The sequence below is a fragment of the Nanorana parkeri genome, unplaced genomic scaffold, assembly GCF_000935625.1.
Source record: "Nanorana parkeri isolate BGI_ZX_2015 unplaced genomic scaffold, ASM93562v1 scaffold140, whole genome shotgun sequence".
Classification (NCBI taxonomy): Eukaryota; Metazoa; Chordata; class Amphibia; order Anura; family Dicroglossidae; genus Nanorana; species Nanorana parkeri.
In genome coordinates this window covers 307,660-321,294 of record NW_017306408.1, presented here as the reverse complement: position 1 = coordinate 321,294, position 13,635 = coordinate 307,660, and the positions used below count along the sequence as shown (strand labels likewise).

Sequence of the window (13,635 nt, the reverse complement as noted above, 5' to 3'; positions counted from 1 at the left end):
GTCAGGCACAATTAAAGTGACATTAAAGTCCCCCCCCCCCCCCGCCCCCCATTCTGTTTTATGGACTTACCTACTTACCTTAAATGATGCCTCTTGATCCGATAATCTTGTTTCCAGTAGTTTTAAGGAGTCCCTCCAGCACTGGTGTCGGTTTCTGATCCAGCGCTGACTGCTGTGTCTTCTGTGTGCCATGGTGTCTGTCCACATGCACACTGTCGGCTGCATGCATTGACTTACACTGTGTCTCTCCTCTTCTCCCGGCCGAAGATCTGTACTGCACATGCCCCTGCCACCATGATCCTTCACGGCCGCTTGAAAATCTTCAGATTTTCAGACAGGAGCGAATGGCGGAGACAACATGAGTTGCGCTCCAAAGCTCTAATATTATGAAGATTTGGTACCTGCCATATCCTGCTAAAACACAATACTGAGTTTTTTGTTGCACAAGGTACATTACATGATGAACTCTATGTGCATGACTACCCCATTTTATGCCTACTCCATCACTGCTCCATCACTTATCCCCAAACATTTTATGGATTAACTTGTACACAGGTATTTTCTGCACATTTTCTATCTTGCAGTTATAAAGCAGAGTGTCTTGTTGCAGTCTTGTTTATGCAGAGTGCCACCTACTTTAAATGTTCAGAGCTAGAGAAAATGTCCTTACCACATAAGAATCTCTCAGGGGCTAATACACACATTTCCCTGTGTATCTCAAGTTCACATGCAGAAAAGTTCAGAATTTTCTAGCAAATAGAAAAAAAATAAAATAATGGGAATTTACAGAATTTACGGTCTGTTCCATATGTCCCAGTACATCATGAATGATTATACTGGAAAACAATGTACAAAAAGCAGATAGCTGCACTTAGTTGTGGCCTATACTTGTTTATTTAAGAGTTTACTATGGTTATTTCTGAGATAGGGAAGCACTTTAGGAGGGACCCTACACCAGTGACTTTTAAGGGTCTTGAGAGAAAAGCAGTGGTGTGGGGGAAGGAAAACAACAAACCTGGCCAACTAGTTATATGAGTTAAGTGAGCCTGTTCTGCTTCTGAATCTAACCTAGGCCACTCACAAGTATGGAGATGCAGTTGGGTCAGGAGATGGAAATGCTTACAAGTAGTGTGAAAAATAATGAGAAATACTGTTGGGTTGTGTTGCTGGCTGGCACATTTTGTTGGCAACTTATTATGAAGAGTATCCTCCTCTGCATGTCTCTCTGCCTGCTCTCGCCAGACTGTGTGTTTGTCCACCTAATGGTATGGGTCACCCCAACATTTTCATCAAAACCTGAACCGTGGGGCTGAGGTAAAACTATGCTAGATAGAGTCAACAATTTTGTATTGAGGAGCTTACTTGTATTGAATAAAGTTAAGTCTTGTCCACTGGCATCTGCAAGGCCCAAGTGCTCCATTGCGCTACCTTATACAGATGGCTTATTTCGTTGAAAAATGTAAAGAACTGTAGTAATCAAGGTAAGTTTTGTAGCATTTCCAAATGGTTACACCCCTGGAGGTCAGCTAACTAGTTGAATAAAGGACCTGCCACAGACAGTAATCTCCCATCAATCCAACTCAAAATGTTCATACCAAGCTCCTGTCATCTCAACTCTAACGGTGGATACCTTGAGGACCTTTTACCTACATCGTTGGTATATGTTGCACTTTACTGCTGCTTCCTATTGCCTTTAGCCATTACCCTTAGCCCAAAAGCACCCTAGCCCAGGGGCGCCACCTGAGGCTTTGTAGGTGGTGGTTCATCCAAATCAAGGTGTCACCTTGTATCCTTTTCCGATATAACAAAGTTTCCATTCCAGTAATAAAACGATACGCAACGCTCATAAAAGATATGTAACAATCACGCTGAAGAGCTGGTAAAGAAAGAAAGTGAAAGATCTCACGCATTATGCCGATTTGCATACCAATGGCCACAATGGTGGAGGGACCAGCACAGCTGTGTTTTGAAGTGCGATTGAAAAGAACAGAATTGAAAGTTCTATGCAGCAGCATTCCACGCGAGCATCCCGTCTTTGTTTAGTAAACTAAATTGTGAAGGAGAGCGTTTGCCTCTTTTGTGCGCGAGCTGGGAAATACGCCTACCTCACTTACTTGGCCGCATTATCTTAATAATATCGGCTTCTTTTTTTCTCTCTCTCTCTGTACAGCATATACAATATATATTAGCGTGCTGGATTGTGGAATAACGGAAGCAAAGCTTATATTCATGGGACCATTTGCATACTCAAACCCAGATTGAGCTTTGATGCCACACAGCTGTGATATGACTGCACCAAATTTAACATCTGCTAGCAAAATAAAAGCCCAGAAAAATAAAAGGAATTAAGCCTCTCTATCGTATTGACTTCTGCATTATATACATATTTTTCCCAAATTCATATTAATACAGTTAAATAACTGGCGGTATTAGGGAATCTGGTTAGAGGAAGATTTAGCAGTTAAAGAGAACCTGCCATTTTGTAGTAGACATTGTACTACAAGGGAGAAGAAAGTCTCCGGTTTCAGAGTATTTTTGAAGTGTGAGGTGAAGATGCTATCATCCTCTATGGATGGAAGTGCTAGGAGGTTAGGTTGAGGGAGAGTTAGGGTTTCAATGCACCAATGTTCACCTAAGAAGAATGGGTCAAGAAAAAGATAGAGCTATATAATACTGGAGGGGATAACCTTTTTAGAATCTCTCATTCCTTTCTTCACAGCATATGAACTCAAGCCCCATAATCACCAGATGTACAGTGTATATGATGATGAAGGATGTAAAGAAGAGATGGCAATATAGTTTACAGTTGAGACGTTAAAGGATGTGACCTCACTTTTCTCTTGCAGGTAAAGCAATACAGCTTGATCTAGGACCACCCTAGATTGCCATTGGAAAGTGAAGGAGCAATAACACACTGATGAGGTCAACCCTGTGCTCTCCTTTCATATCAACCAGCTCCCAGTCTGAATCATGTTGTGCAAGGAACTGCAAGAGGCTACAATAAAGACAGCATGAGGTAGTATTTAATTAAAAATAACAATTAACTTCTCTTATTTGCCCCTTCTTGGTCTACTTAAATCTGTTTCATAATTGCCACAAAATGCCTCTTGATCCTAACAGAAATCTTGTGCGCTGATAACTTCCTGAGCTCCCTGCTTGCACTGCACCCATCAGTTACAATATGTCCAAAAGAAGTCAACCACACTCCGAGGTCCAATGTGTTGAACACCTCTTCTATTCAGACGTTATACAGAGATGGTGGCACAGTGTAAAAGCTTTTACACTGTGTCACCATCTCTGTATAACGTCTGAGTAAAAAAGGGGTTCAACACATTGGACCTTGGAGTGCGGGTGACTTCTTTTGGAAATTTTGTGAAACCGTGGTGCCATCCGCAGGTCATACCAGCACCCATCTCTATGAGATTCCAGTCAGGAGTGCTGTGGATTACACATGACATCAGTTACAATATTCCCAGGTCTTTCTGAACCCCTCCCCCATGTTGTGGAGAAGAGGAGAGGAAATTAATCTGATAGTCATGTTCTAGAGCAACAACGCTGCTGCTCCATAGAAACAGTATGGTGAGTGACCATTGTCATCCTACTACAGGAAGTTTGTTGCTCGCAGGATCAACAGATGAGAATGAAAATAAAAAAAAACTGAAAAAATGAAAACTAATGCAGTCACTTCATCTAAGGACTGGTCATCTACAATGCATTACATTTTTGTTCTTGGCTTTACATACATGTTATGCATGTTGTTAAGGTTTATATAGCTGATTTAAATGGGGGTATTTTGTATCTCCATAGAGATTTGATTGTAGTGTATTTCAAAGTTTGCTGACTGCAATCAAACAAATTGAAAACAGTATCAAAATCACACTTAGTGTGCCCAGTTTTGTGCCTCACCATCCCACCCTAATCTCATAAATGTTGGCAACTTTTTCAAATGAATAATAGGGACATTGTCCAAATTAAATGCTCCTCTGTTAAATATTACCTTAGATGTCCACTTCACCCACCGCATTAAAGAGGACCTGAACTCTGGAAGATGTTCCCAAAAAAAGGCAGACGGCCAAACAACTAGTCACCATTATTGCCCACAACTGATCTTTTCTTTAGTAATGATTTACAATGCCTTTTCTGCATGGTGCCTCTGTGTGGAGGTGGCTACCTTGGTAGAAGCAAGGTTTGGCTTCCATATGTCAGAGCCATCACAGTAGTGGCATCGCCAAATCTCACTTCAAATCTCCCGAGACTAGTAGTCAGTGGCAGAGGTGCTTTAGATCTCATACTGCAAATATGCAACTATGGGGCTGTAGGCACAGGAATGCCTAGGCATGCTCAAATACAAAGGAAATGCATATTTATGAAGAGGAATTTAAGACAAAAGATACATATTTCATGGCACTCTTTAGGCACATTTACAACTTCTAGACTTTCCCTATAGCAAACCTTCCTTCTTTGGGTTCAGGTCAACTATAAAACATTTTTAAGGCCCTTTAGTGGTTTGTAAGTGAAACCTGTATTGCTGGTGACACATGAAATGTCACAGGGAGGCAGATAGGGGCATCTCAGGAGCGGGTTCTATTCAGTTTCAGGTTTTAACCACATAGTTACTTGTCTTAGGACACTATGAACAATATATTTCTAGGGTGACATATCCCCTTTAAAAGACTTGAAACATATTCAATATTAACTCAGATACAACCAACTGTTGTTTATCATTCTTAATGTCAAGATACTGAAGTGGAAAAAAAAAGTCACATGACATTCAGAAGGAATTTTCAGATGAAAAATAAATCAAAACTGCATTTTGCCAATCTGTACAGTGGGACATATTGGAATGTCACAGCCAATACTCTTTGGCTCATGTGGTATTTTGCAAATGGAGCCAAAAACCCGTAGCAAACTTCATTCCCTGACAATATCTGATATTTCGAGAACAAAAATATTGTATATTTTGATAATTAACTGAATAGATCATATAACATTAAGTCAAAATATTACCCTCTAGTCAATATTGTTTAAAAAGACATTTCTTTGATTTTGACCCAGACATCATCAACATACAAAATTTGGAGTTCCAAGGAAGAATACATATTAATGATGAAATCTTATAACGGGGATGCTCATCGTGTGTGTCCGAAATTTGCTGGGGCTATTCACAAAGAAGCTGAAAGATCCAGCCATAGCTGCGGCTGATCCTAAGGCTCATCGCAATAGCCCGTACAGCAGCCGAAGGTGGCCGAGCGGCTCAGTCGAGCTGAAGGCATTTGCTTCGGCTCGACTGAGCTGAAGTGCCAGCCGAAGCGAGGCGAACGACCTGCCGAAGGCCGGCCTTTCGCCCCGGAAATGACAGCTGTGATATCACGGCTTGCCCCGCCCAGTTGTAATGACAGATCAGTGTCCCCAAATGACCTGGGGAGGCTGATCTGTCATTAAACATTTACATTTAAAAAAAAATATTTTTTTAAACTTGTTTTTCTCCTTTTTTTAACAATTTGCTATAATAGCCGAGCTGAATGCCGGCTATTCACTCATTGCCATTCGGTCCCTATGTGAAAAGGGGTGAACGGCAGCCAGTGAGCTGCCGGAGCTTCGGCTCAGACGAATCCAAATGTTGGATCGGCTGAGTCGAAGTCCTTCTGCACTGAAGTGCAGCCGAAGGTAGCCGATGTGCGGCTGAAATCAGCAGTAGTGAATAGCCAAACGTTGTTCGGCTCACTTAGGCTTGGTTATTCACTCGGCTGCCTTCGGCAACTTTGTGACTAACCCCCTATATATCTTCATTTGTTCACTTTGATATTTCATTTATGGGTAGATGCTAGTGGCTTGAATCACCATTTGGTGTCTAACTTCCCCAGGAATTCAGAGACAAACTCTGATCTAATCTTTGAATCTTTGTTCCAAGCTCTACCCAAATTTGAAACCAGATGGGTAAAAGAATGAAGACACAGGTCAAATAATGTTGAACGTCTATTGTTCAAGAAAATGAGGGTGCAAAACTCAATTATCACATTTCAGACCTCCTTCTTATGGGATATTTCAAATCTACCACTTTAAAAGCAGAACGTTTTCTTTGCACACTTTCAAGTCAATTTGTACTCTGAGCCTAGGCCAGCTTGATGACGATCATCCAAGAGAAAGGTCCGTGACAGCTTGAACTCAAAATAATGGGCTGAATGAGGCTGACTGTCATTCAACCCGTAAGAGTAGAAACATCTAGTGGTGGGAAGGAATTACTGCTGGTAATCCTCAATAGCTGAGGATTGAAGGTGAATATTGCAGTGAAAGCTGCTTTTTTTTTTTTAACTTCTGCTTGGATTTTATTTTTAGTTATATCAAAATCAAAAATTACATGTGTAGCGCCCTGGTGGAAAGGGTGCTATTGAATCTAGTGTTAATCAGATTGTATGTGGTCTGATACTAATTTGTAGTTTGGTTCATGTGGTTCTCCCCTGAAAAATCTATCATTGCTTTCCATCTGTCTGCTGCCAGAAGTACTACAAGGTTTGCCCTGGTGATAGAACAGAGCAGCCAATGGGATTGCTAGGAGTAGATACCCCTTCCCAGTCAATTACTGTTGAATGAGCCAGTGGTGCATGCTGGGAGAGGAGATAAATACTCGGGGTGGGCCATGTGAGCGCTCTCTTCCTCCCCCAGGCCCATATGTTCTCTCTGGTTAAAGAAGCCTCCCCCCCCACACACACACACACACTTTCAGTGGCAATGTTGTCACCAGAACAGGAAAAGCAGAATCTCCATTAGGAACAAAGACAACCATAAAATTGTTGATTTAATTGCTGTCTGTGTCCCTCTTGGAGATTACCCCTCACCTTCTGACCCAATACCATCAGGAGGCCTCTCAGTGGGTCACAAAACTCAGTAACAACTAGTAGAGATTGTAATCCTTCCTTAGTCTATAAAAAAATTAGACTGGAGATAATTTTTTTAATACCTAATTTGGATGCTCAGGATGTCATGCTCCCACTCACCTGCAACCCTATTCTGTTTCTCATCCACTACAATCTTCTTGTTTAATATCAAAACATTTATTAGACATGTAAACCCACAAAAAAAGTATTTGTTTCGTTTAGTTTTGCATCAATTCGGATTTATATTTCTTTCCTTTTTCAGATTTATATAGTATTTGAGGTTGAATAAAGACACGGGACCATCAAGTTCAACCTTCAATGTGCCTGTGTGTGTGTAATGCGTGCATGTGTGTGTATGAGTCACCGTGTGGTTTAGAAGCACCTGTACCCCTGTATGTTACGGTCTCTTATGAAGGTATCTAATTGATTTTTGAATGAATCAATATCCACTGCAGATACCACTGCTCATGGTAGAGAGTTCCAAAATGTAACCGCTCTGACTGAAAAGAAGCCCATATGCCCTTTGTGGATAAATCTTTTCTCCACCAATTTTAGGTGGTGGCCTCTGATCTTTGTTAGAGTTTACAATAAAAACTTGATTGCTGATGTTGCCATCACCACTAAACATTGTGTACATCAAAATCATGTACCCTCTTCAGCCGCACTTGGTTTCTGGAGGAATATACAGCTCTCCCACTTCCTCCATGCGCTACCCCCCGCCACTGACTTTTCTCGCCCTCTCACGGCCTTTGAATCGGAATGCGATAAATTAGAACACCTTAGACATGCGGTCTCATTCATGTATTCTCTGTTGAATACTCCTATAGCAGATAGTGTCCCCGCTTACATCAGTAAATGGGAACGGGATCTAGGTGTTAGTTTCACTCCTACCCAAATAACGAGACTTCAGTACTTCTCCCTTAAATCCTCCATTCATACGAGAGTTCAGGAATCAGGGTTTAAACTCCTCACTCGCTGGTACAGAACCCCCCAACTCCTCCACTCAATGTACCCATCTGTGCCCAACTGTTGCTGGCGCTGTAACGAAGCTCCCGGTGACTTACTCCATATTTTCTGGTTCTCTCCGAGAGTGACCCCATTCTGGTCTTCTGTGAAGTCCATACTGGGTAAATTCACGGACAGAGAAATCCCATGGGACCCAGCCTTTTTTCTCCTCCACCATAACTCCTTCCCCAGAAAACACTATAAATTGTCTATCCTTCCACACCTCCTGAACGCAGCACGCTGCTGTATTCCAGCGTTGTGGAAATCGTCCCAGGTTCATGTACCCTCCTAATCGCCTCACTTCCAGCGTGAACAAGTATAAATTTAGCAACCTTGTCTCATAGCTTTGATCCTCCAGCCACTTAAATAGTTTAATTGCCCTTAATTAGTTTAATTGCCCTTCTCTGGACTCTCTCCAGCTCCAGGACATCCTTTCTGTGGCTTGGATCCGAAATTCAATTAATTTGGTTTGGATTTCGAATCCATCTGACTTTTCATTTCAGGAGAAAGTCACATGACCGTGCCTGTAATGCAACCCCCAACAGCCAAATAAAACCCATCTGATTGGCCATAGAACAGTCACATGTCTGATTAAGTTTTATTTTGAAAGAAATCCAAATTTTCAGACAGATCCAAAATATTTGTTTAAGGACCTTTCAGATTCATTTGCACACGTTCACATTTGGAAATTCGGATGCATCTGATTGTCCAAATTTAATAAAATTTGTATGAATATTCATTTGGAATGAAACTAAATTTTCATGTCTAACATTTATGAGTTTTATATACCCAAACAAAACATTTACCAGTAAAGTATATGCAACCCATGCTGCCTTTAAATACCTGTGCTTGTCTTCAAGTCAGTTCCTTTGTTTCTGGGGAGGACCTCAAATCTTAAGCACGGGACCCTTACATCTCTTCACTTTGAGATTTAGACCCACCCCTTCCAGGCATTATGCTCCACCCCAGGAACTCATGTGCAGCATGATGCCTGCAGTTGGAGGGGGAGCTATGAACTCAGGTGCAGACTGAATCATACAGTTGGTGGGAGGAGCCAGGAACTCAGGTGCAGACTGAATTATGCAGTTGGTGGGAGGAGCCAGTAACTCAGGTGCAGACTGAATCATGCAGTTAGTGGGAGGAGTTTAATATACCCAAACAAAACATTTACCAGTAAAGTATTTGTGACTCATGCTGCCTTTAAATACCTGTGCTTGTCTTCAAGTCAGTTCCTTTGTTTCTGGGGAGGACCTCAAATCTTAAGCACGGGACCCTTACATCTCTTCACTTTGAGATTTAGACCCACCCCTTCCAGGCATTATGCTCCACCCCAGGAACTCATGTGCAGCATGATGTCTGCAGTTGGAGGGTGAGGTAGGAACTCAGGTGCAGACTGAATCATGCAGTTGGTGGGAGGAGCCAGGGACTCAGATGCAGACTGAATCACGCAGTTAGTGGGAGGAGTTTTATATACCCAAACAAAACATTTACCAGTAAAGTATTTGTGACTCATGCTGCCTTTAAATATCTGTGTTTGTCTTCAAGTCAGTTCCTTTGTTTCTAGGGAGGACCTCACATCCTAAGCCCAGGGCCCTAACATCTCTTCACTGTGAGATTTAGACCCCCCCCCTTCCAGGCATTATGCTCCACTCCAGGAACTCATGTGCAGCATGATGCCTGCAGTTGGTGGGAGGAGCCAGGAACTCAGGTGCAGACTGAATTATGCAATTGGTGAGAGGGATTTTAAAATCCGAGTGACATAAAAAGTTGGAGGGGGACTCGATGCAGAACATGAATCTGAACATCATTTTTTTGGTAGACCGACCTTCAAATTATTATTTTAACATTTCAAAATATAAGCACATGTTTCATTACTAGTACATGTGTAACTTGTACAAAACCTGCAGTGTTATAAATTGCTGTTTTGAAATTTCCTAATTTTTGGATTTCTGTGCAGGCGAACTGGACAATGAAAGAGCCACCTGTTAATTGCTAACAATGTGGCATTTGTTGCTGTGTGCCAATATTACAGAAGTCGGTTTTGGCTCTCTCGCTATGTAGCACTGGCTACAGTCTTGCACACGGGTCTGTGATTGTAGAAAAATCCAAATTCCAAAAAGCACTTTATTTATTCCACTGAATCTCCTCTATATTAATGTTTATGGCACTGTTCATTTATATGAAATTTATTGTTAATGTGACAGATGTACATTTAAATAAATACAATATAGAGTTTCTTTTAAAAAACAAGTGCTCTTATTTAAAGCAGAAGTACAGTCAAGACTCACTCAATACTCACATTAATACCAGGTGATATGCACTGGTACTTTGTTTATCATTGTGAGTTGTGGCGGTATCTGTGTTAAGGAGAGATATTCACCAGAACTGGGATTGGAACCAGATTAGGCAAATTTGCGGCTATTAAAAGCAAAACCCCAATCCAGTGATACAATCTTTAAAATTGAATGGCTAAAATGGTTCTTTGTAAACATAAGCAGATCACTGCAAGACAGCCCGTACTTCATCCCATGTTGTATGTACCATGCCTTCACTGACATGCCTCCTTCAAGTGAATGGGGAAACCAATCAAGAAACTGCAGTTATTATGGCATTTTGGCATGGCATTTTTACATTATTGCCCTTATTTGAATTTAAACTGCACCAATAAATCCAAAGTATTACATTAGACCTAAATTAGGGGCACTGATGTCCCTACAGAGAAAAACTAGCGATGCTGAGAGAAACTGAGTGTACTTGTAACTTCCTGCTGAACTAAAACTCTAACAATGTTTTCAGATGTCCCAGCTATCTGTTGACCACACAACCATTAGATCTAAGGACTGGTAAACGAGAAGTAAAGCCAACATTTTCTTTCACTTTAGTTCCATTTTGGGTCACACGAGTAAATTTACTAATGTACTGCTGACCTAAAGTCAGCATATAGCTACTGCCCACTATACGCCAACAGCGCACAAGTATTATTGTTGGAATCCACCTGGCATTCTGGCTGACAGCTTGGCTCTGCCTCTCTAGAGCCAGAGCCAAATGTGCCCACATCCGCCCATGTCTGTTTCCCCAATGAGCACTGGAGGAACAGAGATGGGAGCGGGGAATCCCTGTGGGAAGAGACCAAGAGCTGAGCGATCATACATTCATGATCGCTCAGGTCTTGGTATATAGAGCTGGCTTTTTATAGCTGCAGTGTCCCACACTGGCTCCAAGCATTGGAATGAGTATATCTTACTCTCCCAATACTTCTCCTTTAACTTTCAAAATAATGTTTTTTGTTTTATTGGGGGGAGGAGGGGGGGGGGTTAGCTGTGCTTTAATAACAATGTAGTGCATCCTAAAGGTGGTGCTATTTCATATGGGGTGAATCGAGACACCATCACCTGTATTTTTAATGGTAGTGGAAGCTGAGCAGCAAATAAAAAATTCTGATGGGGATTATGTCAGTGAAGGTTCTCATTCATCCAGGTCATGGTATATCAGTAAAAAATAAGTCAAGACAACTGGACTTGCTGTATTTTTCTTGAAGACGTTTCACTGGACATCCGACCAGCTTTTTTGTTTTAACACCTCTCTCTGGGCAGGTTAATAACACCTCCTAGCTCCAATTATGCAAATGCTATGAACACCTGGTTGCAACTAACAGATTATGTGGATTGGAGCAACATTCACCATATCTATTCCCAGATAATTTTTCTACAAGTCATTCTGAATTGAGAAAGTTGGTTGGATGTCTAGTGACATGTCTTCAAGAAAAATACAGCAAGTCGCCTTGACTTATTTGACTTGACTTATTTGTTTACAGATATGCTGGGGATTAGCTCACCATGGGACAGAGATATAAAAAACTATTTCACAATTTAACTCGCACTTGCCAGCAAAGTTTTGCATGGAAATTAACTTTTATAGTTGTATCGGAGAAGAATAATGGAAAAACATTCCGATGCTAAAAAAGCAGCACATGCAAAGATCCTAAACACTTACCCAGTGATTTCCTTAGCTCAGTTTTCTTTTCTCTGGATTCTGCCCCTGAGTGTAGTAATTCTGAACTTGCAGACTTACGAACGCTAATGCCCAATGGTGGAAACAGCTGCCTCGTTGCCTAAAAGACACATAGATAATCATATGACAAAATGCTCCAGTCTCACCCAGAAGCAGAGCTAGAAACCTGTTAAATACAACGCAATTATTTTTTTTAACAATATTAAAGGTCACGGGACAGGACTAAAGCCAGGGTCGGATTTCCCACAGGGTCAATCAAGGCCAGGCCTCAGGGCAGCAGGGAGTAGAGGGGCAGCAGGGGTGTTGAATTCAAATCTTCCGACGCCCAGGATATGCAGTTCGGGCGCCGGACGAGTTGTTGTTTTCTACATTTATTTGTAAATGTACAGTGGAGAAGCCACCACTTGTTTTGTACAAGTGATCTCGGCAAAGTCACCGAGATCACTTGTATGCAGCCTGCATACAGGGGGGTGCTTTGAGGAACCTGGCATTGGGGCAGCAGAGAGAGTAAATCTGGCCCTGACTATACCACAGTTGCAAAACTTCCTGGAAAGCCTTTGCACTTCTATGTTTGGTTAGTTGTTGCTTGCTTTTGCTTATAAACACAACCTGCACCTTGGTTATACTTTCTTTCTTAATAAATTTCAGGCAGCATGTTGCTTGAATTTTTAAGGAACACAAATGAAGACTGTCCATGTGTTTATTACTATAACAAATACAATGGGTAGTTATTTTCCATTGTGGTTAATGAATCAATGGAAACAATTAAAACATATTATTTTTTATAGATATTAAGATGAATTTATAACATTCCGCTGCAAACAGTTGGGAACTTTTGATTTTAAAGCACATTTTGTTTCTTTTTCTCAGAATGACTAAAAAGTGGATCTAAAACGATGAACAATAAGGAAAAAAGCCAGGGTGGGCTAAATCTTTGGGGAAAGGCTAGCAATTTTGTAGAAAATAGAAACAATCTTTTAACATAGCTCTCTCTTGTAACATAAGAATTATGTTGTACCATAATTACATAAAAGTGTAAGGCCCTGGACAAAGTACATTGTTTATGTCAGTGGCATTTCACAAAATGCCACTGACATGAAGTCACTGACATACGCAGTATTTCACATTAGGGAAGAGAGAAATTAAGCACAATGTATGAAAGAGAGTATGAAAAACTGTGAAGCACTTACAACAAAGAGCATAGTAGAAGTCCACTTTTTTATGGTCTAGGTACTCTATGAGTAAAGAAGATCAGAGCACTTGCACCAGCAATGTAAAATTTCTCCAAACATGGCTTCTTGTGGACATCTTTCACATTAATGAATTTGGTTTAAATAGTCATGACACAAGTGTGTAAAGAGTGGACAGGTCCTCTTTATTGGTAGACACAAAGCGGTCAGTTCTGGGAAGGTTACCTAACAACTGCTGGAATCTTTCCCATGGCGATTTAGAGCATGAGGCTCAAAGGGAGGGGTCATACATCAGGCATAGGGAACATAGGGGCACAGAGCACCATGGGAGAAAAAGGTCAGCAATTGTGTGGAGGCATGAGTCCTCATTCCAATTGGGAAGTGCAAGGTGCTTGCCCAGCAGGCTGAAGTGGCACATCCCTTAGCAACAAGGCAGACTTATGTATGCCATTATGTACAGCAGGTGCTGAGGCAGTCAGTGAGGTTTTGGTACTAAGAGTTGTGTTCCCTGAGGGTATGTTGGTGGTAATACGTGGCCAAGGTCAACATTTCTG

The 13,635-nt window shown here is 41.4% G+C and overlaps 1 protein-coding gene across 1 annotated transcript in view; it reads right to left on the bottom strand.

Moving 5' to 3' along the window:
• The window catches only part of ARHGAP15 (Rho GTPase activating protein 15), a 409,873-nt gene that overhangs the window by 185,552 nt on the left and 210,686 nt on the right, over window positions 1-13,635 (bottom strand). Inside the window, exon 9 of the mRNA XM_018554050.1 lies at window positions 11,874-11,991. Coding sequence (XP_018409552.1) covers window positions 11,874-11,991 — 118 coding nt within the window. The remainder of the gene's footprint in view (window positions 1-11,873; window positions 11,992-13,635) is intronic.